Source organism: Ursus maritimus, unplaced genomic scaffold, assembly GCF_017311325.1.
Source record: "Ursus maritimus isolate PB19 unplaced genomic scaffold, ASM1731132v1 scaffold_22, whole genome shotgun sequence".
Classification (NCBI taxonomy): Eukaryota; Metazoa; Chordata; class Mammalia; order Carnivora; family Ursidae; genus Ursus; species Ursus maritimus.
The window spans coordinates 44,409,849-44,432,602 of NW_024424675.1; the positions used below are offsets into that span (position 1 = coordinate 44,409,849).

General features: G+C 54.2%; 1 protein-coding gene across 1 annotated transcript in view; it reads left to right on the forward strand.

The window, feature by feature from the left end:
• Positions 1-337: 337 nt before the first annotated feature.
• PHACTR3 (phosphatase and actin regulator 3) overlaps positions 338-22,754 on the forward strand; it is a 213,083-nt gene continuing 190,666 nt past the window's right edge. The window contains exon 1 of the mRNA XM_040638539.1: positions 338-455. Coding sequence (XP_040494473.1) covers positions 338-455 — 118 coding nt within the window. The remainder of the gene's footprint in view (positions 456-22,754) is intronic.

Sequence of the window (22,754 nt, forward strand, 5' to 3'; positions counted from 1 at the left end):
TCACCCCCTGCCCCAAGCACGCAATAAACACTGACAAGAAAAAGTTTTTATTTCCTGGTTCAACTTTTTTTTTTCCTGGAATATAGACCGAAGAATGGGAATAAACACGAATAAATAGCAGAGCGAGGCCGCGCGCCGGGATGCGCCTGGTTGCAGCCGCGAGGCCATTGTCTCACCGCCCTGAAGCCAGCCTGGCGTTGTCCCCAGGCTCCTTCCCTTTCCCTGTCCTTTTTGATTTTCCTTTTTAAAAAGACGCCCCCTCCAGCCCCCTCGCCTGTGACCTTGGCCGCCTCGGATGCTCTGATTCCACCAACTTGCCCCCGCGCCAGCCAGGCCCATGGCCGCGTCCGAGGACGGGAGCGGCTGCCTCGTGTCGCGGGGCCGCTCGCAGAGTGACCCCAGCGTTCTCACGGACTCCTCGGCCACCTCCTCCGCCGACGCCGGGGAGAACCCAGGTAACGGGGCCGGGCGAGGGCGGCCGGGCAGGTGGGCAGGCCGGGGGTAGGTGGCGCTGGGTTCGTCCCCAGCGCCGCTCCGCGCCGCGCTCTGCAATCGGGAAGCCGCGCCAGGACTGGGGCGCTCGGGCTCCGCAGTTCGCGTCCCCAGGAACGCGGCCGGGGCGCCGCGGAGCCCTTTGTCCGGAAAAGAACCGATTCCCCGGGCAGAGCTGGGCGCTCCGCATCGGCCCTCCTTGCAGGCTTGTGGGCTCCGCGGTCCCCTCCGAGGGGCTCCCCTGCCTTGGGTGCTGACCAGTTGGGGGAAGAGAGTCAGACCTGTGGCCGCCTCCGCCAGTGGTGGCTCCGAGCTCTGCCTCCCTCCCCGGGGCCCCGGCGGCTCCGGCTTGGGCGTCCCCGCCCGGTCAGGGCAGCGCTCCCGCGGCCGCCGCGCACAGGGGCTTCGGCTGGACGCCCAACTCTGGCGGGGCCTGGCGCACCTGGGCGCTCCCGCCCGCCCGCCTCTCGGGACAGGTGTGCCCGGCGGAGCTGCCGGCAGGGAGGTGAAGGGCGTGCGCCAGGACCGAGCAGGTTTCATTGAATTATATGGACTTTGTCCACTCCCCCGCCCCCGCCGCAGCGTTGATTGTTCAGGTGATAAATCCGGTTACAAAGGCGTCTATAGGGCTTGATTGATTACTTTCCAGAGAGGAAGAAAGGCCTAATAAAGCAGGAGGGGGGTGGGCTGCGCGGGGCCTGTCACCATGGAGACGCAGGAAGCAAAGTGATCATTAAAACCTTTCTCCACCAGAAGGCAATTTTCACTTCACAGAGAGAAGTCTGAGCTTCTGAAATGTGGGGTTCAAAAAAAGAATCAAAGCTGGTGTTTTGGTATCAAGCCACTGGACTCAATTTCCTATCTTAGAGAAGCACAATCCCCTCATAGATGATGTTTTGACAATAAGTTGCCCTTACCTTCCTTAGAAGACTTATTCTCTCTAAATGCACTGGCCCCAGATGGGGACTTGATCACGTTAAATGGTGGGCATCAAAATCAAGATAATCCCTGGGGCCCGGGTGAACGCAGGCTTTGTGGGGAGGGATTCCTTCACTTGACTGGAACACATAGGAGCTTTACTCTCCAACTACAAAGAGGGACCTATTAAAGGCAGCTCTTTGGGCACCAGGGCCCAATTTGAAATTTTAAACAATAAACCCATGCAAGGCTTGTAAGATTTCTTTGTTAGGACTATTGACACTGTGTCATTTGGTCAGACTAAGGTACCAGCCGAGGAAATCCCTGGCTTTTCTACATCTGGGAGGGCAAGTTAATTTCCTTGGAGTTTCAAGCAGAGCCTGCCATAAGCCGGCCCTTAAGGCTTTAATTAATCCTTTTACTAGGAATTGGGGATTAAGCCTTCAGCACTCCATGATGGATTGGTTTTCTCTGTGTTGGGGATGCTCACCCATGATTGTTCCAATTATGGAAGTTGAGTGGCTCGTCACGAGAGAACCCTTCCCAGCTCCTTTTGTCTCCCTGGCAGTAAAAGGAAGCAAACTTGAAACGGAAATTATGGAGGATTTAGCTTTTTGGCTGTCTGTGAGTTGATGCCTCCGTGGGTGGAACAGAGGGCTCGGCAGGTGGCTGGTGCCAGTCCACCAGGGAGAGGTGGAAGGGCTTGGGTGGTGACATGATGCCGTGGGAGGGCAAATGCCTGAGTTAGTCTCTGGCTCAGATGGTCAAAATGAGACCCTGAGAGCAGATGTCTGAGGTGAAGAGTCTACAGGATGTATAATTCTGTAAGGGTAGAACCTTGCTAAAGATATCAAGCAATTAAGTATTTATGGATTGTGTTAAGCAGAGGAGTTCTGGCAGAAAGAGGATCAGAATCTTCCAGTTGGAAGCAGCCCGGAGCTTGAAGCAGGAACAGTGGACTGGGGGAGAATTTTCTATAACTACCTTGCCTGGTTGGCTTGGCATGCTTGCATACCTCTTTTGATGGGGGACTCACTTCTTCCTGGTGCGGGGCATGCTTTTCTTTGGACAGACTTACTTAAAAATTCCTCAGATGGCTCATTGGAGGCTGCAGCCCATTAGTCCTGGTGGGATCGTCTCATGGTACGTGCTGCTGGGGGTTTCAGAGAGCTTGCTTTTGAGGGCAGTTATCACACCGATCTGCGTCTTTTCTTCACTAGGGCTGAAAAGTCCCAGCCCTCATCTTGCCCTCCCTTCAGGACCTCTTCATTGGTTCTCCTGCTGCTCTAAAGACCTACTCCTGGAAGTTGAAGCTAGCGCACCAGCTGCAGAATAACCCAGCACAAAGTCAAGGAGAAGAGTGGCCTCCTTTTATCTGGATTCTAGGTTTTTATAAAACAGCCCAAGGTTGCATTTATCCTCAATCCCCCAAATGCATTTTTTTTTTTTAAGTAGGCTCCATGCCAAGCATGGAGCTCAACGTGGGGCTTGAACTCACGACCCTGAGATCAAGACATGAGCTGAGATCAAGAGTTGGACACTTAACCAACTGAGCCATCCAGGTGCCCCCCAAATGCATTTTTCATGCATCAGTATTCTCTTAATAAAAACTCGGAACATTCTCAGGAAAGTAAACAATCCCTCTCTTCAGAGGTTACCACTGTGATGAGTTTAGAGGAGATTCTCTGGACCTTTCCTATAGGTTTATGGCTGCATGGTCTTGGAAAAAGGCTGTAAGAAAACACTGTATATAAGGTTCTTCACCTTGTGTTTCTACTCCACACTGGGTCTTGGAGGTCTTGTCACGTGATCTATTTCCATCTCCCTCTCTTAATACCTGCATAGTATGCCAAGGAATATATTTTTCAGCGTGCCTATTTGTGTTGTTTCTAGTTTTCACCCATCACGGTCCGCCTGGCTGTGGTTACCGGGCAAAGCCTCCTCGTGCTCCCGTGTAAATGTCCGGTAGGGCGTGTCCCATCTTATGGGATGTCTGGGTCACAGGGGACCCACATTTTCTTTTTATGATACTGCACCCTGGAAAATGTACCAATTGACATTCTTTCCAGAATGTCTGAGAGTGCCCTTTCTCTGATGGCTTGCCAACGTCTGAGATCATCAATCTCCTTTTCCCCCGCATAAGAGTGACAAATGGTGGCTCATTCTGTTAATTTGTGGCTCCTTGATTGCTGGTGAGCTTGAGCAGCTTTTTGTGGCCTTATTAGTGCATTAAATCTCTCAGTGGCCGCGTCTGTGGCCATGGACTGCGTGGCGGGATGAACGGTGCTCCCTGAGGGCCTGTCCTTCCACTCTCTCCGCATCATCGCTGCGTTAATGATTCCGTCTGCACCCTTGACAGGCTCCTCTCCGTAAATCTCTACTCTATACCCACAGGCATGGCTAGGCCTTCTCCCCAAATTGAGCTTTAAACAGGGAAGGCAGCACACCCATGACCTTTCCTCCTTCTGAGGAGTTCCTACTCACAGGGACTTTTGTTTGCCCTTAGGCTTCTTTCAGCCCCTCTGCCCCAGGCATCTGGGTTGGTATGATCCCACACAGAGAAGGCGCCCTGTGACCTCCTCCTTGTCCAACCTGGACCACCTCCTCAGCCTTCTCTGTCTTGTCCCCTGACTGTCCTTGCCCCATCCCTTGTCCCTCTTTCTGACCCTCTCTTCCCTTGGAGTCTGCTGCTTTTCGCTCTCAGGCTCCCTGCTTACCCACCTCCTTCCCTTCTTCCCAGCAGGGCACACTGGGGTCCCTGCAGGCCCTTGGCTGCCTTCTTTCTCTACTCTCTGCCCCTCAGGGGTTCCCCAGTGCAGGACCAGATACTGGGCTGAGAGTTAACTGGGACCACCTTTTAAATGCTTCTGTGGGGGGCGCCTGGGTGGCACAGTCGTTGGGCGTCTGCCTTCGGCTCAGGGCGTGATCCTGGCGTTATGGGATCGAGCCCCACATCAGGCTCCTCCGCTATGAGCCTGCTTCTTCCTCTCCCACTCCCCCTGCTTGTGTTCCCTCTCTCGCTGGCTGTCTCTCTCTGTCAAATAAAATAAAATCTTTAAAATAAATAAATAAATAAAATGCTTCTGTGGGGCCTGGCCATTTTCCTTTGTAAAGATTCTGCTCTGGAGGGCCAACCAGGTGGGGGACCTTTGACTGAGGACAGGCTTTCTCAGGCGTGGCACTGCGGACACTTGGGGCCGGTTCCTGTCTGGGGTAGGGGCCGTCCTGGGCACTGTGGGTAGAATAGTCAGCAGCATTCCTGGCCTCTATCTTCTAGATGACGGTAGCTCCCCAACCCCTAGTTATGGTACCCAAAAATGTCTTCAGACATCGCCAGGTGTCCTCTGGGGGCAAAACAGCTCAGGTGAGTTCACCTGGGGAATCCCTGAGTCTAGCGCTCAGCCATGGCCTCAGTCTCTCTGCTGACAGTTTCCGTGTGTGCGTGTTCCCATGTGAGTGTGTGGGGGGACCCTGCCCTGACCTGACTCCTGAGCTCTAGACCTCTGTGTCCCGCTGTCCCCTTCCCATCCTGCAGGTCTCGGGCTGATGTCACCTCCTCAGAATGCCCTCTTTGTCCCCCCGGTTAGATTAAGTAGATACCCTGCCCCAACCAGCCCCGTTCCTGGCCCTCAGCTTGATTCTCTCATGGTTCATCTCTGCCTGGGATCTTGGGGTCTGTCATCCATGTGGCGTGTGCCCCTCTCGGCCCGGAGCCCAGCACGGACCTCACATGCAGGAGGCTCTAGTGAGCACTTGTGAAATGACCGGATGTAGGCACCAGACACAGGGTCTTAGCTGACAAGGCCTGTGGCTGGCCAGCTGGACCAGGCCCCGGGAAGAGCCGCTCAGGCACAGTCTGAGGGTGGCTGGGGGCCAGCAGCTGCACTCTTCTGCAGGGGCACACCCACTTCTGGAGGGAGAGGAGTGTCTCAGAGCACCCTGTGTCCTCCTGAGCTGCAGACTGACCCAGGGACACATTCCCCTTCCTCCCCGGGGGAGCACTCTTGCTGCTTCCCTTTCCCTGTCATTGGCCCCTGGGCACTGAGTCCCAGGTCTTCTCGTCCCGTCCCCCTGCCTGGTCCCGCGAGGCAGGGCAGGGAATTTTCCAAAGTGTAAGCCGGGTCTGGTCTGCAGCCCAGCGGCCTGGTGGTGATGAGGGAGACGCACCCCGTTTCTGCCCTTCTGCATCCTCCTCGGCTCCGACGCTCTGCTCCCGGGTCCCAAGTCCCGGCGATGTCCCTGTGGCCCCTGGCAGAGTGTCCGCGTGGCTTAATTAGCAGCAGAGCTATGCGGTAATTACCTCGTCTGCTTCTTTGGGCTTATTAGAAATAAAAGCTGGCTGCTTTGAAAAGATACGGAGTTTAAAAACTTGAGTTCTTTTTCTGACGATAAAAGCACTGAACAGAGAACGATTGGATACTTCTGAAATTTCTGTTCCCTGCCCCCTTCTCACCCAAATGCCACGCAGAATGCCATGAGCAGGGAGGGTTTCGTCGAAGGTCAGCCACCAACTTCAGGGTCCCGGCTTTCCCCCTCTCCACTCTGCGCCCCTCTTGATCTTTTGCCAATTGCCTTTTCTCTGTGACTCTTTGAAATGATCTCACTTATTTATGTGACAGCCTAGTTTATTATGTCTCTCCCTCTAGACAACACTGTCCAGGACCGTAACCAGCGATCTGTAGCCATTTAAATCTGAGTTAAATAAATTAAAATCAAAATTTCCTTTCCTCAGTTGCACTGACCACATTTTAAGAACTCAATAGCCACATGTGGCTGGTGGCTGCCATATTGGATAGTGTGGATCTAGAACATTCCATCCCACAGTGTTGGGCAGCACTGCTCTGGACTGCAAGCCCCCTGAGGGCTGGGCCTTGTCCACTGTCCTGGTTATGCCACACCTGGCTGTTTCCTGGGGAGTGTTTGTTGATTGAATGAGCACACCAGCGTGGGATTGTCACGGTCCAGAGCTGTCCTGCTAGAGAGACCCTTGGCCTTCTTCAGTCTGATCTCCTCATGTTGTTAAGGGCAGGATGTCCAAACAGAGACCATTTCATATCCACACAAAATTCATTTATTTCAACTCAGTGAGCTTCCCCAGAGGAACTAAAACATGCCATGTTTGCTTCTTGCCGGATGGCTCTCTGAATGGTTAAGGGAACAGTGATCTGCAAATATACTTTGTCTGGAGCTGGATGGATGGGTCCAAGTCCTGGTTCTGCCACACACAGGTGAAGTGACTTTGGGCAAGTCACCTCACCTCTCTGAACATCATTTCCTTCCTGTCACATAGTGGAAGTGTCCCTAACTCCCGGCAGGTGAGGCTGACTGAGCTCTTGTCTGTAACCATGAGTAAATTTTGAGACACTGGTCATTTTCATTGGTTTCACAGCTTCGAGGAGCCAGAGGTCCCCTCAGACATCCCCTGACCACCTCTAGATCATTCCATCTTCTGTGAATAAACTCAGGAGGCAGAGAACCCTGTGAAGAGAGTGGGAAGGCATGGGAGGGACAGCTCCCGGGGCCCTTAGCAGCCCCTCCTATAACGGGGTCCATGTCGAGGCTAAGCTGCTGGCTCTCTGCACTTCATTTCCTCCACGTGTGAATGTGGGTAAGCCTGTACTGAGCCCGCAGGGCTCGTCAGGACTCAGGGCCCCGCAGTGCATCAGGGTCCATTCTCAGGGCACGGTGATGAGGAGGTCCTGGTTCTGAGTCAGACTCCGGTCTACCTGCATGTTTGCTGCAGGGATGGCCTTGTGTGGGTGGGCTGGCTCTAGCAGTCTCTTTCCACCCAGCCGTTAGCTCCAGACCTCATCTGCCCTTTCCCAGAATCACTGTTCTTCTAGGGCCTTTCCTACCTCCACAGCTTCCTCCCCGTGCAGCCCCAGAGCCTCCTCCTCAGACGCTGCTCCCTCCCTGTCCAGCCCCAGAGCCTCCTCCTCAGATCTGCTCCCTAGCTGTCTGCCTGCTCCCTTCCCAGACTGCAGGCCACCCAGAGTCCCCTCACCTTCTCCAAGTTACCGACTCTGGTGCTATAATTCTGGGACAGCATCTTGGTGGTCTTGAAATAAGATCTGAATGTGTATTTGGGGGGAGGGGGTTTCACTTTTGTGAGTTTGCCTGACGGGCCCTTTCAGGGAAGGACACCTTCTAGAAGGACACAGCTGAGCCATTGTAACACTTAGGGCTGTGGCGTGGTCACACCAGCTGCAGCTGCCCATGGGGCTGTGAAAGGAGGGAATGTTCTGGACCCCCCATTGGTGCTTCAACCAGACAGTCATTTATGGGGTGGACATAAAATGTCACAGGGAGAGAGACGAAAGGAGAAAGTGTGAATATAACCAACGGATATCAGAGGATTTGGGACTTATTCTTTTGCATTTGCGAGGTGGGAGCTAGTCTATGTCCTATAAAATTGTTTCACGTGGGGCCTGAGCCGAAGGGTCTACAGGAGCCGCACCCTGGCCAGCCGGCGAGTCAGGGAGTGGACTGCTCACACAGAGCCCGTTAGGGCCATGTGGGAGCACAGGTCCAGGGCTGCCAGATAACCCTATTTATATCTGGAGGCTGGACATCCAGATTTGTATGTGAAATGTGATTATGAGATATTGTCAAGTTTATGATTAGGGATTGGTTTGGTGTCACGTACTAGGAAAGCTAACTAGCACTGGCTAAAATAAGATCCGGGTTTTCTTTTGTGGAAGTGCAGACAGCACACCCGCTTCCTGGTGGCAGGGTCGAAGGCTCTGTGACTTTCTTGCGAGCTACTGGTTCCGGGGTGGTTGTTGCATCTCTATCAGCAGATACACCTTCTGGGCACAAAGAAGGGGATGGTGACAGGTTGAGGGGTGTCCACCTGCTGAGTCACGACCCTGCTTTCCTGGGAGCCCTACCAGGGACATCCGCTGGCCTCCTTGGCAGGTGCTGGGGGGCTGGGAAATGTGGGGTTTTGTGTGCTGGGTGTTTGGTTGGTTGTTTTGGAGAGGTGCATGGCTGCCTCTCACAAGAGCAGGTAAAGAAGGGGAGAGTCAGCCTGGCTGTAGGTAATCAGCTGCAGCCTCTGCCATGGCAACCTAAAAACAAACAAAACCCCAACCCAAACCAAGCATCTGGGGCTGCATGTGGCCTGCAGGCTGCCCTTTGAAAATTATGGAGAAGGAATCTCCAGAAGGCTGAAGCAATTATTATGTTTCATGACATTTCTTCATTGAGAAATTAAAGGTTGGACTAAGATGTGTGATCTAAGCCTGAACATTATGTCCACCCAAATTTTATTTGATTATATTTATCCCGGGTACAAGACTGACAAGGTCACTGGCCTTCACGGAGCTGACAGTCTGGTAAATTATTGATAGCTGCAGTGAAAATGTGCATGTTGTCAACTCTGTTCCAGGCGGGGCCACCAGGCTTCCTTCTGTTTCATCTTCCTCTAAACCCTTGAGGTAGCACTGGGGGGCTGGGGAGGCCGAGTGCCCCACCGTGGGCACATTTGCAGGAAGAGGTGGCTGGGGGGAGGAACTTGAATCCAGGGAGTTTGATGCCCCACCCACCCACCTGCCCAGACCACTTCCTGCCCCGCCCACTTCCCCACACCACTCACTCCCGGCCCCACTCATCCCTGTCCATCTGAGCCGCTCCCTGCCCCGCCCACTCTGCCCCACCCACCCTGTCCGGTCCCGCCCACCCTCTACCTCACCCAGGTCCATTCCAGCCACTCTCTGCCCCGCCCACTCGGTCAGCCCTGCTCATTCTCTGCTGACCCCTTTATACGTCTTACCTGAAGGGCTTCAGTCTCTTAGATGGAATAGGTTCTAGTGTTTCCTCCCTTTCCTGGCTCAGGCAATCCATCTGATGGACATCTATGTATCTGTAGTTATATAAACACACAGACGCAGACAGACTCTACCATTTCCCAGTTCATTTAACCAGAATGGCCACCAGGATGAGATTTATTTATTGAAAGTCAGGCAAGGTGATGGCAGAGAATCAGCTGTCGGCAGAGTCCTTGAAGGTTTCCTCTTTAATGGGCTGGGGCCATGTCCTTGTTTGTTCAAGCAAGTTACTGGATGGGTAGCTTGGCAGTGCACCTTACCTAACGGGCACGGCACAAGTAGACTGCCGGTGATCAGTGGACGGTCACAGAACGAACCTGCCAAGACCCAAGTGGAGGACTGTGGCCACGTGGCTTAATAAATATATTTATTATACGTTGTTATGCAGTTGTTTTAAATGTAACACTTTGTTAAAGTTACCATCTGTCTCGATACTCTTACTAATGAGTTGTGTTACTACTTATTTTTTTGGTCCCACTACTTGGAAGTTTGTATCCATGTGCAGAAAAATTTTTGCCTTGTTGTAATCACCAGCTCAGGGGATTTGAATCAAGTCAGAGAGATGTGCCAGAAATTATCTTTTTGCTTCCCTTTGGCAGGAAAACATTGTCTCGGGCAATGTTAATTCGGGGATGACTGTGTTTCTGCAGTCACATGAGTCGGGTTGTTGCTGACCTTGGCACATTTGTCAGCAGGGTCTTTCGTGCAAAGCTCCTGAGCACTCGTGAGCATCAGAGCCATCTCAGCACCTGGGTGCTGCTGTGCTGGGGTCACCTGTCCCTGCCCCACATTCTTTATTTTCTTGTTAGACTCCACGTATGGTGGGGGTTACAGGTTCTCCATAGGGAGTGCGTGTATATGATCTTCCTTGAATCCAAGTTTATTTACATACAGAAGAAGATGGCCTTAAGACATTACTAAAGTAACCGTGGTCACACATTGAGACAGGAGAGACGCAGACACAGCAAAGTCACAAAGGTCACAAAGGGGCTATCGGTTTCAGGAGACGGGGAAATGCTATCTATTATCATCTTGGGCTTGTGACTCTTGGGTTATTATTTCTGTGTTGACATAGTGACACTGCTGTGTGCAGGGAGCACGGTGTGGGGGCTTATCACCCACCCGGAAGCTCTCGGTTTGACGAGCCGCACTGACAATACCACATACACAAGTACGATGACAGGGTCCCTATGTCCTAAGCACCAGACCTCTCAGATTCGTCCCCTTCTGTGTTGTGTCTAGTTCATTCTCTACTGAGATCCATGGTCCGCAAGCAGGTGTCCGCAGGCTGGCAGGTCGAGGAACCAGGCCTCTTCTCCATGTGTACCTCACCCTCCATGGACCCAGCAACGTTGTCTCTTGGCAATGGTAGAAATGCATGGAGCCTCTCCGGGTCTAGAGCCTGCATTTCTGCCTAATTCTATGAGAGTGGACACAGGGGCAGTGTAAGGCCAAGGAGAGGGAAATAGACCCCACCTCTCGATGGAAGGAGCAGGCAGGTCACAGTAGATACCTTGCAGGGTGGAGAACAGGCCCATGGTGCAGTCCACACAGCAGGCTTGTTTCCCTTCCTAGACCTCCTGAGCTCTCAGAGATGAGGGGCTCAGTCAGATCCACGTCAGCGTCTCCTGCTCCTCTGACGTGGCGAGCCCGACACTGGGAGGCCAGCAGACGAGGTCTGGAGGGGGCCTGGCAGGTACATGGACTCTCTGGTGTCAGACTGCCTGGGTCTGCATGACTGAGCCTCAGTTTCCCCATCCGTCACCTGAGGATGACTTGTAGAGGTGCCTACCATGAAGGGTGGTGGTGGGGTCTGGTGGGCTGGTTTCTATGAAGCGTTTAGCACAGTGCCCATCACTACAGAGAACCTTCCACCCAAGGCCTTTGGTGGCCCCTAAGCATTTTAGCCAGTGACAATGGGGGGCTCTGGTCCTTTGCAGCATGGAGGCTCTGACACCCACGTCTCCCGCTGGTGTCCTCACTATGTTGCCAGAAGAGGTCTTCCTGGCCTGAGGTCAGCACTGCCCGGTGACAATCAGGCATCCCTTCCCACCTTCACACCCTTGCCTCTGGTTGGCCCTGGGGCTGCTTCACGGGGTCGCTGGAATGGCAGGGACACTCCTCTGGAGGCCCTGTGCCCATCCTCCTAACTGGGGAGCTGGGCTGGGGAAATTAGGACGTAACAGGCCCAGGTCAAGGGCAAGGCCCAAGGCCGAGTCACAGCCCCAGCTGGGACGTTGTGCTGTGAGCGTGCCGGGCTGATGATGCTGGAGGTTGGCCTCGGGCTCAGGAGCAGGCATCGGACAGCGGGCCCTCCTGCTCTTGTGTGTTTTCCTCCTCCCAGTCCTCATGGGTAGCTGGTTCTGCCTTCATATAAGCAACGAAAGATTTAGGGATAATGCATTATTTTGTCTCACTGTTTTGGTGGGAAAGGTGAGCAGCAGGGGACGTTTAGTAACAAACTAAGAGCCCGTCTCGCGGTTCTGGTCATCTGGGCAGCCCCTTGGGGGGGGGGGCACAGGCCCGTTTGTGTCGTCTGGGGGATCTAATGGGGCTTGCCTTTCCTTAAGGTTGTTACTGCAAACATTGGCGACACCTTTCCTCTAATATTTTCCCAACTCTTCCCCATTTTCCGGGAACTGTATTGGTTCCTTTTTTCTGTAAGGATTTGTGTTGTTCACTGTTCTGTTCTCAGCTCCAGAACAGTACTGCTCTGCATGGACGTTCAGTGAACGCTGGCTTTGTCTTGAATATATGGTAATGACACCCTGTGGCCCCTTCTTCCTACTCGCAGGGACCCTTGAGGAAAGTAAAATTGAGGGGAAAAAAATCCCCCAACAAAGAACAGCGACAACAGGGCATGAGGACTTCAGGGCGAATGGTCTTGCCTTTTCGGAAATTCCAGGAGCAGGTGTGAAGGGCAGCCACTCGGAGCCTCACTTCTTGGTGATACACATTGCTAAAAAGAAGCCTACAAATTTGGTAATAATTAGTCTCTGTGTGGTTTTTAAAATGAACTAATGACAGTTTATTCCAGGAGGACATTAGCTCAGAGCAGCTGTTCCCTCAGGGAAATAGAGACTCCAGTCTCTCGTCTTATTTTTCTGGTTCCTTTTCCTGACCCTGGGCAGAGCTGACATTGTAGCTCTCATGGTGGACTCTTGGGCTAGGGGACCCAGGTCGCCTCTCCCGTTGGCACCCAGGAGCCCAGTTACCAAACATTTCATGGGGTGTGACTCTGGTTGTTGCAGAGAGGGTGTTAGACGGCTTCTCCCCCCAGAGAGTGAGAGCCTGGGCTGGGAAAGAAGAGGCACAGAACATACGTGTGATGACACCAGGTGGCTGATTGCAAGTGGGGACTCCCCTCGCCTCCCCTCCACTTCCCCTCCTCCCTCCCTCCTGTCCAACACACCGAGTGCCTTCTCTCAGGCCAGGTGTGATGGCAGGGACAGGGACAGCACGGACAGCAGAGGCATTGCCCCATCCCATGGGGTAGTCTCATGGGGGGTGGGCTGGGGCTGGGTTGTCCCTCAGGCGAACACTAGTCCCACCAGGGGGAGGCTGCCCAGGCTGGGGGAGCTCAGGGAAGGTGTCACTTGAGTCGAGAGCCAAAAGGTGGGTTGGAGTGAACCAGCCCAAGTGGGAAGGGCAGGACTTTCTGGGTGGAGAAGGTGGTCTGTACAAAGGCCTGGAGGCGGGAAGGCGCTTGAGGGGGGCTCAAGGGACTGAAGTCGGTCAATGACTGGAGGGTGGGGAGGAGGGGGAGGGTGACGGGATGGTGCCCAGGAGGGGCCAGGGGCCTGTGCCAGGGACTCCTGGGCAGAGTGGGGGGCTTGTCTGCACCGGCAGAAGCAACAGGGAGCCTGGGGCGAGGAGCCTGCCTGTCTACGTGTGTGTGCACATGTGTGCGCCCGTGTGTGAGGGAGAGGGAGGCCGAGAGGTGGTTCTCAGGGCCTGTGAAGAGCTCCAGGTTTCCAGCCTGCTTGTGCCTCGGGCTCGCAGACCCCTGTGGGGGTGTTTGTACGGACTGTGCACAGACGTGGCTCCCTGGGGTTTCTTGTGGTGGGATTCTGCTGTCTTCTCATGCAGGGAAGCCTGAAATGAGGCCTCACTCCAGGGATTGGTGGGGCCATCACTGTGTAGTCCCTGTCACCCTTGGGAAGCTTGGGGACCATCCCAGCCTCGGACTGGGAGTGTGGTTGGGGCACCTGCCATGCGCCACCTGTTCTCTCTCTCTCTCTCCTGTGATGAGGGATCTGAGAGCCCATATTTGCTGGCCATCTCCCTGCTATGGGCGGTCTAGAAACCCTCTATGTATTTCTCCCAGTGGCCTTTCTCCTGCGGAGCCTGGGCTCGGGATGCTGAGCACGGCCCCCGTGCCCTGAGGTTGGCGGCTCGGTGGGCGTCTGTGCTGTGCGCAACGTGGGAAGAAGGTGGGCAGGCCTAGAGGACAAAATAGGGTCTCCTCCCCAGAATCACCGGAGGTTTCAGACTTCTTTCTCCCCCTTCTCTCCCTCCCTTCCTGTGTTCCCCTCCTTCCTTCCATCTTTCCTCCTTACCTCCTCTCCCCTTCTCCCTGTGCTCCTCCCTCCTGCCTTCCTGAAAAGAAGAGGCAGTCGTGGGGAGAGACACACGGTCAGAGACTCACCAGCAGCTCTTTTAAGGTCAACTTGCCATCTGTCTTTGAGGCGCTAACGTTCACATAGCTCCTTGTGCTGACTTTTGTCAAAAGTCATTGGAGGAGGAAGTCTTCGCACACGTGTGTGTGTGCATGGGTACGCGTGTGTCCATGTTGAGTTACTGCTGTAACTTCTCATCTTTAAAAAAAAAACATTTGAGAGAGAGCGCATAAGCTGGGGGGGTAGGGGCAGAGGGAGAGAGAGAGAATCTTAAACAGACTCCCTGCTGAGCTCAGAGTCCCCATGCCCGGCTCAATCCCAGGACCCTGAGATCATGACCTGAGCTGAAGCCAAGAGTCGGATGCTCACCTGACTGAGCCACCCAGGCGCCCCTCTCCTCATCTTGTTTAAAGGCCTTGGGTGGGAAGGGACCTGGGCCAGGCCCCAGCGCACATCCTTCCTGCAGACAGCTGGAGCCAGCACCCGGTGTCTACACGTTGGTCTTCTGGGCAGGGTCGAACCCCAGCCCTGCCGGTCGCCCCTGGCTGGCCTCGGCAGCTGCCTGCATCAGGCCGGGCTTAGTTTCCTCCTTCATGCACAGAGAAATGACAGTTCTACCTCTCCGAGAGGTCGTGACCTTGGCCCAGTAGGTCAGCCGTAACTGGCCTGCTGGTACCCGCCCATGAGTGTCAGCCAGGGAAGGCGAAAGCAGGGCCCCAGGGAGCTCACACCCTCCTCCTGGTCCCCACCAGGCGGTGCGAGTCTGGGCAGGGGCTGTCCTGACTGTGGAGGGCGGTGCTCCCTGTTTGCTGGGGCGGCCTCAGAAAGCACCGAAAGGCCTTGTGTCTTTGTCGCCCCTCCAGCTGCAGGACAAGCAGGGTCAGAGCTCTCCTGGGGGCTGAGCCGGGCGCGGGTCCCACGGGCAGCAGGGTGCACACAGCCAGAGCCCTCTGGGCCAGGTGCTGTTACTTGGTCCCAGGACCCCGCGTCCTTCCTGAAAGCCGTGAGCTGCCGTCTAGAGGAGCCTGAGCTCACCCTGTCGGAGAACACTCGAGCTAATATGCAATCCCGTTGTTACAGTTATTTTGAGGAGGGCTTCTGCACGTGTTCTCATTTTTATCAGCTTAGCTTCGACCAAAACGGTCTTCAGCAAACACTCAGAAGCATGTTTACATGGGAGGTGTAAGCCGTGCAAAACAATCTGCCCTCCCCACCCTGGAAATACAGGCAGGAGAAGGAAAACAAATGTTTTCCATGGGAGATGGCAGATACCGTTCTTTAAAAACAAACAAACAGGTTTTAAACGGGAAAGTGGTACACGCACGTGTCGAGAAAACTCCGTGACGGCGGGGACGGGACGCGGTAGGCTTGGGCGTGCCGGCTTGGCATCATCGGCCGGGTTGTGGTCTGTTCTAGCCACTGTTTCTCCTCTCTGGGCCTCAGTTTCCCCACCGTGGAATGGGGACACGGTGGTCATACCCGCCCCAGGTGGTTACGGTCGGCATTCAGCGAAGCCGCGTGTCGGGTGCCCGGTGCCCGGCGCGCCTTTGGCCGGCACTGATTCTTCGTTGCTGTGCCAAACACGGGGTCTCGCCCGTGCTCCCAGTCTCCCTCCCAGGGGCAGCCATGATGAGCTTTTGTATGTGCGTTCAGAAAATTTCTCTGCATTCTTTTCTCTTTCTTTCTTTCTTTCTTTCTTTCTTTCTTTCTTTCTTTCTTTCTTTCAAGATTTTATTTATTTATTTGACAGAGAGAGGCAGTGAGAGAGGGAACACAAGTAGGGGGAGTGGGAGAGGAAGAAGCAGGCTCCCAGAGGAGGAGCCCGATATGGGGCTCGATCCCAGGGACCTGGGATCATGCCCTGAGCCAAAGGCAGACGCTTAACGACTGAGCCACCCAGGCGCCCCAACTCTGCATTATTTTCTTATCATCTTTTTCCCGTTGTCCACCTTGCTTTTTCCTCTTTGAACTGTGTCTTGAAGATAAATAGTGGCATGAAATTTGAAAGGTAAGTAGGAACGAACTAGAATTCTAAGGGGTCTGTTCCAGGCAGAGGGAGCAGCGTGGGTGGTGGCCCCGTGGCAGAAGGGGGCATGCGTGTGAGCGTGGGCCAGAGGGCTGGTGCGTGGGGTGGGGAGATGGGCAGGGGCCAGCCCAGGCGGAGCTGAGGCTTGTGGTCTGTATCCTATGAGCAATGTGGAGCCATTGAAGGTTGTGTGAGAGGGTGACCCGTTGGTCTGGGACTGGGAAGAATCCGTCTGCCTCTGCTTAGGGGATAAATGGGTCGAGTGTGTGTGGAGGTTGTTACCTGAGAGGAAGCAATGCGGAGACGTAGGTGGAGGTGGGAGACACAGGATGCACACTGGGCGTGCGGGGCAAGGGAGGGAAATGCGGGTGACCCCCACACGGGTGGCCTGTGCCCTCAGATGGGAAGGTTGAGGAGAGCGGTTTGGGGAAGGAGAAGAGCTCGAGTTTTGGAGACAGGCCGCGGCCGATGCCAGGAAGGAGCCGGGCGCGTCAGCTGGGCAGAGAGCTACATCACACTGATGTGCACATTCGAGGCTCCGTGCTTCCTTCACCCTGTCCCAGGGTGTGGGACTCGGGGAGTGACTTTCAGTGTCACACCGACTCTTTCCTGTCGGGTTATACCGGGGGACCCTGACCAGCCAACCCGCCATTGTCCGCCTGCAGTGCAGCCATAGTGCTGGCTGCTGGGGACACAGCAGGCCCCCCGTCCCCACGGAGCTGGGCTCGGTGACCTGTGCTGGCCACACAGGTGGCTTGTGTCCAGGTCCGAATTTAAACTCCGGGAGGGGTGGGTCGGGGGGGGGGATGCTGAGTTAGATTGTGTGGCTTTGAGTCCTGAGTCTGGGTGACCTCAGCTGAGTTACTTGCCCTCTCTGTGCCCTCCTCCACCTATAAAAAGGGGACAACAATGTGATTCAAGTTGTTTCCAAAGGTGGCCACAACCATTACCTCCGACCCCGCCCCCACCCTTTTGCAGTATCACTTAGCCCTGTCCCCCGTTAGGAGAGGTGCTGTTTCCTGCCCCCTTGTGTCCCCTGTCACTTGCTTTGACCAACTGGTGCAGCGGAAGTGACCCAGTATGACTTGTGGGCGTAGAACTTAGAGCCCGTGGCCTCTGTTGTAGCCTGTCCAAGCTGCTGGGCAGGTGCTGACTTTTCAATACCATTTCTCTGTTTCTGGCTGGTTCCGGGTCTGCCTTGAATTTGGAGGGTTCACCTGTTACATTTGTGACTGTGTGCACCTGCTCTGTGTTGATGGATATGATGGTTTCTATCTCGAGAACCAGTAACAGGGAGATCTTAGTGCTTGTGTAGTGCTGGGGAGAGGCCAGCCCAAGGCAGAAGTGCTGGGGAGAGGCCACTGGGGCTGGGCTGGATTTTGAAGGGCATTCAACTCGGGATTCTGAGCCAGGAGTGTTCTTTGCAATCCCCTGTGGGGAGCTTAAAAATGAAATCAATCTGAACTTGTGACTGGAATTTGTGACTGGCAGCCATTGTTAACAACTATTTATTGGACACTTGTTCGTGCCTGTTGCTGTTTTGGGTGCTGGGGATACAGCAGTAAAGACTATGATGTCCCTGCCTTCACAGAGTGAATCGTCTAGTAGAGTGAGGGGAAACTGATCGGAAAGATACAGATGTATGGTGTGACACTAGGGAGTTATACATGCCCAAAGCCAGGCTGGAGGAGGGAGAGTGGTAGGGAGGAGAGGCTGGCTATTTTTAGGTAGCGTGGCCAGAGATACAAGGCAGAAGTGAAGGGATTAGTCATGTAAATGCCTTGGAGAATAGCCCTCCAGGCAGAGGAATTGCAAGTGCAAAGGTCCTGAGGTAGATGCGTGCTTGGAGTGTTGGTGAACAGGGGGACCAGGAGGCTTATGTACAGTGAGTGATGGGGGACTGGAGGTGTTGAAGCCAATGAGACTTGGTGGCCAGGGCTGGGATGCTGGGGAGGTGCTGAGACCCCACTGGAGGCTTGGGCTTAGTTTCCAGAGCTAACACTTGGAAGGGGGTTGACCTAGCCACCGTGAGGGATGAGACCGTATGGAGTAAAGTAGGTCATGTCATTGGAGATGGTAGTGGCTGAGAGCACGCTCTTAGTAGCTGCTCTTTTGGGTACCTGCCTGCCGTTCCCTACAACCACCTCTGCCTCCATCTTCAGCTGTGGTTCCAACTCTGCCCACAGGGCAGGCGGGCAGCAGGCCACGTGCCGGCGCCCTCCAGGCTGGTCCCGGCACCCAAGTGCCACGGTGGCCTGGTTGCTGTTACTGTCATGTTGGCAGCTTGAACTTGGCCACAGAAGTATTTACACCGTGGAAACAGGCAGCTGCTACGTGCCCACTCCCCTGTCCCACCCAGGTGGTGGTTAGACACGTACCAGCACCCAGTGCTAGGACCCCACCTCGGGCATGTACTGGGGGCCCTGGACCTTCTCCCCTGAAGCAGGGGCGTGGCCAGAACATCAGGGGAGCTCACGCCTGAGGGCTAGTCCTCAACTGAGGGGGTGGGGCAAATGTCCTGGCTGCCCATCTTTTGGATGGGCAGTTCTCAGAGCTCGTGCAGAGTAAACCCCCTGCTCCTACAGCAGTGACCTTGAGAATGCCCCTGAATGTATTCTCCTGCTCCCTGACTCCCACTTTCTGGGACCATCTTCCAAACAGGCTGTTTATTACGAAGCCCACCTCCGGCTCTGCTTCCAGGGAAGTCAAACCAAGACGGTAGTCGAGCCAGAAGCCGTGAGACGGGGCCACAGTCTGGGTGTATTTTGGAGGGAGAGTCCCCTGGATTTGCCGAGGATGAGAGAGGAGTCAGAGCGAACCCCGAGGGTTTTGGCCTGAGCGTCTGGAAGCAGGAAGCCACTCTGGACGGTGGCGGGCGCGGGGGACACAGTGAGAGCAGGTTGGGAGTCTGGGCAAACTGATGTGCCATGCAGTTTCGGACAGCATCTGATCCAGGAGCCTATCAGATGCTTGGGTGGAAACGGTGCAGAGTTGGGAGAGGTGTAGACACACCCCTGGGATGAGACAGCACTGAGTGGTCAGGGCCCCAGCCTCTGACAGTCAGCTGTGCCCTCCTGTCTGAGAAGCATGGCTCTCCCTCCCCTCCCCCCTCCCTTCCTGTCATCAGTGTACCTGAATCCCTCTTCTATCTATGATCCATTGTCTGTTTACCTATCTGTAATCACCATCTGTATACACATCATCTGTCTCTCTCTCTACTGACCTGTCATCTATCAATCTATCAACCCCATCTCTCTATCATCTATTAACCTATATCTGTCATCTCTCTACGAATCATCTGTCTGCCATGCTCCTGTCCATCCGTCCATCACTCACCTCCCTCCAACCCTTCCTTAGCAGTCCTGCCCAGATAGAGCCTTGCCCCTGCTTGAATGCCCCCAGGGACAGGCAAGTCCCTACTTCCTCATGCTTCTGCTTAGAAGTTTCCAAATCCTGGGACCACTTGAGTGCAGTGTGATGTGGACACCGTTCTTCTCTCCCATTTCCTCACCCCAAGATTTATTTACACTCTCCACTTGCCAGGAGAGAGGCACTTGGGAGTTCAGAGCCGTGCGTCCCCTGGCAGGGCAGCCCTCAGTGAGCTGGGGAAGAATGGGGCCAGTCAATGCGGGGGGGGGGGGAACCCCCACCTCCGCTGTAGCTTCCCTCCTCTTGGCTCCCTGGGCAAAGGCGGCTTTGTGCTCCGCGTGGACAAGGCCCGCCATTGAGGCAGGCCAGCGGACGCCGTGGAAGAGCAAAGGATGGCGAGAAACTAAAATTAGGCATTTCACAGAAAGCGAGCCCTGCGCCCGGTCTCCGCGGCGAGCCCCTGCGTGCCTGCGCCTGAATGAGCGCTTTGCTCTCGGCTGCGCCTCTGAGCCCGGCTTCTCTCAGTCCCAGGGAGAAAGCCAGCCCTGTTCCCTCCTGGGGCTCTGGCTGACAAAATGAACAAAAACACAAAGAAATGCAAAGTGGTTCATTTTCTCCTGGCTGCCGGTGGGCCTCCAAACCTGCCTGTGGGGTGTTCTGGAAGGTTCCCTACAACTTATTTGCAGATGAGCCAAAAGGAGGCTGGCTTCCATGTTAATAAGACAAAGGAAAGGGGTGGCCTGTGAGCAGCTTGAAAGAGGCAAGAATTTGTTTTTTAATTTTTTTTTCATTTTCTAAACTTTTTATTTTGAAATAATTTTAAACTCACGTGGAAGTCACATAAAGTGGTAACGCCGTAGCTCACACAGGATGCTGATGGACAGCAGGAGACTGCCCTTGGTGCAATATACCAGCCTGACCAGAGGCCGGAGCCGATGTCACCTCGCTTGACCTGCATATTCTTGGGGTCAGTTGTGTGAAATTTTATGACATTTACAGATTTACCACCAGCAGGTGAGACTTTACTTTTAGATTGAAAGCATTTGGCTCCTTATTTTTATTTTATTTATTTATTTGTATTATGTTATGCTAGTCACCACGCAGTAAGAAAATTGGGATATCAATTAAATAAAAGATTATGCAATTATTAAAATGAAAGAAAAGAAAAAAAGAAAAAGAAGCATTTGGCTCCTGTGATGACACTGAGGCCTCAGGGCTGCTGGTCCCGGGCAGCAGGAGGTAGGCCCTGCCCCCACCAGGCCCCTGCTTCCTACCGAGGAAGCTCAGGACCCTGCCCCCTTCTGCCCGGGCTGCCCCAGGACCTTAGTTTTCCTGTGTCCCCCTCCCCTCGTGGGGCTGCGGTGGTTTCCTGAGGCGGCTGGAACACAGTCCTACCAACTGGTGGCCTAAGGAACGGAAATGTACTCTCTCGTGGTTCTGGAAGCCGGAAGTCCAAGGTCAAGGTGTGGGCCGGTTTGGCTCGTTCTGGTCGCATGCCTGCCCCTAGCACCCGAGGTAGGTCAGCTCCATGAAGCGCGTGCACTGAGTCAGGGCGGAGTGGTCCTCAGAAGAAAACGGATGCTGTAGGATGCAGGGAGAGAGGGGATGTGGTGGCCACTGAGTGGACAGAACGGCGAGCCTCCGAGGACAGGCGCTCAGCCTCTGTTCCAGGCGGTTCTCCTCCGCTGTGCCAGGTGCAAGTTTCCTGCCACCAGCTGCCTCCTTCCCCATAAAGTGTCTCCACCTTGGGTTCCGAGGGGACCTCCACCCCAACTCCTGGATGCCTTCTCTTCTCTCTCCCAAAGCTTCAGTGTTTGGTCTCAACATCCCGTTCTTTTTCTTCCATTGAACTTTATGCGTTGGTAACTCTTACATATTTGGGGCGTTATTTGTTTACCGTTTCCCTCTCCCTCTTCCCCCACCCTGATCAAGAGCTCTGGGAAGGAAGAGATCCTAGCGGCACTGAACCACCCCCCACCCTGCCCCCGCATCGGCCAGCACCTGGACAGCGACTCACGGACGCGCAGCCGGCGTGTTGCCTGGGACTAGGTCCTTAACCTCCCTGGCCTGACATTTCTTTAGTTATTACCTATGATAATGGTCCTCACTTCTCAGGCTCACTGTGATCATTTCACAGGACAACCTACGGAAAAGCACATAGGGCTCGGCACTTCTGACGAGCTGAGTATTCCTGTTATCCTAGAAATGCCCTGGCACGACCATGAGAGGTGGTGGGACACAGTGGTTAGATTCTGGGGGCAACCAACCTCCTGGGTTCAAATCCAGCTCTACCACTTGGTAGCTGAGTGACCTGGGGCAGGTTGGTCAACCATTCTGTGCCTCAGTTTCCTCATCTGTAAAGTAAGAGTAGCAGTGATACCAACCGAAAGAATTATTTATCAGCAGAGCACTTGTAACTGTGTCTGGCTCAGATACGCCTATGTAAGTGTTAGGTGTTGTCATCGTTGGTGTTTGTCGCTGTCAGACCACAACTCAAATGCTGCTTCTCTGGAGTGAGCTACCTAGAAGCAAGTTTAAAACATCTCAGGAAACGAACAAAGTGCTGGGGATCTGGGTTCCATGACTCCAGGTCATGTCATGATGCTTTATCACAAATTCCTAAAGACTCAACTGTCAGCCGTGCCCCCGTTCATGTAAATGTGCTTTATCATTCAGCCAGAGAGATGTGCTGAGCTCCCGAGTTTACTGCCTGAGCACCTGCCCTGCCTCCGTGCTCCTTGCCAAAAAAGGTCTCACGGGCTGTGAGCTGCACGCCGGCCCCAAGCACATCCTGAGGCTTCAGGCTGCCAACGTTCACCTTTAGCTGGCAGCTTCTGTCCCGCATCAGAGAATGGACCAGAATAAGCACCGTTCCTTCTCTGGCATCGGAGTTTCGTTCTTGTGATTCTGTGTGAGCTCTTCAGAACATAGAGAAGAAAATAAACCACCTCTCAATCCTATTATTGTCCTCGAAATAATCCCAGAGGGTGACACGGAACGAGCATCCCACATGAGGTTCACACCCATGACCGATGGGAAGTCATCGAGAAAGCCTCCCAGCTCGTGATGACCTTGGTGATCGCTCACGTGGGTGTGGCTGTGGACCAAGGTGTTCATGGGGCCGAAGGAGAGAAGAGACGGCCGCGCAGAGTTTCAGAGCGCTGGACGGGGTGCATGCTCGTTCCCTGTGAGGACGTTCCAGTGGCCGCCCGCTCGCCGGCCAGCCCAGCGGGATACGATCTCCTGGCAGTCTGTATGTGATTTTAGGAGGTGATGAAAAAATTATATGAAGAGTGTGTACCTTTGTTTAATTATTTTATTTGAAAAATATTATGTTTCCTTTGAGGTAGATGCCAAAATTTCCTTTTAAACTTACTTAAGAGAACGTGAAAAGTATATTAACTGTAGGTTTTGTTAGGACAGAAGCCTTGGGCGTGGTGGCCGAGCCAGTGAAATTTGGGATGTGTTGCCTTGTGTGGAGTCCCGAAGCCCCCCCCCCCC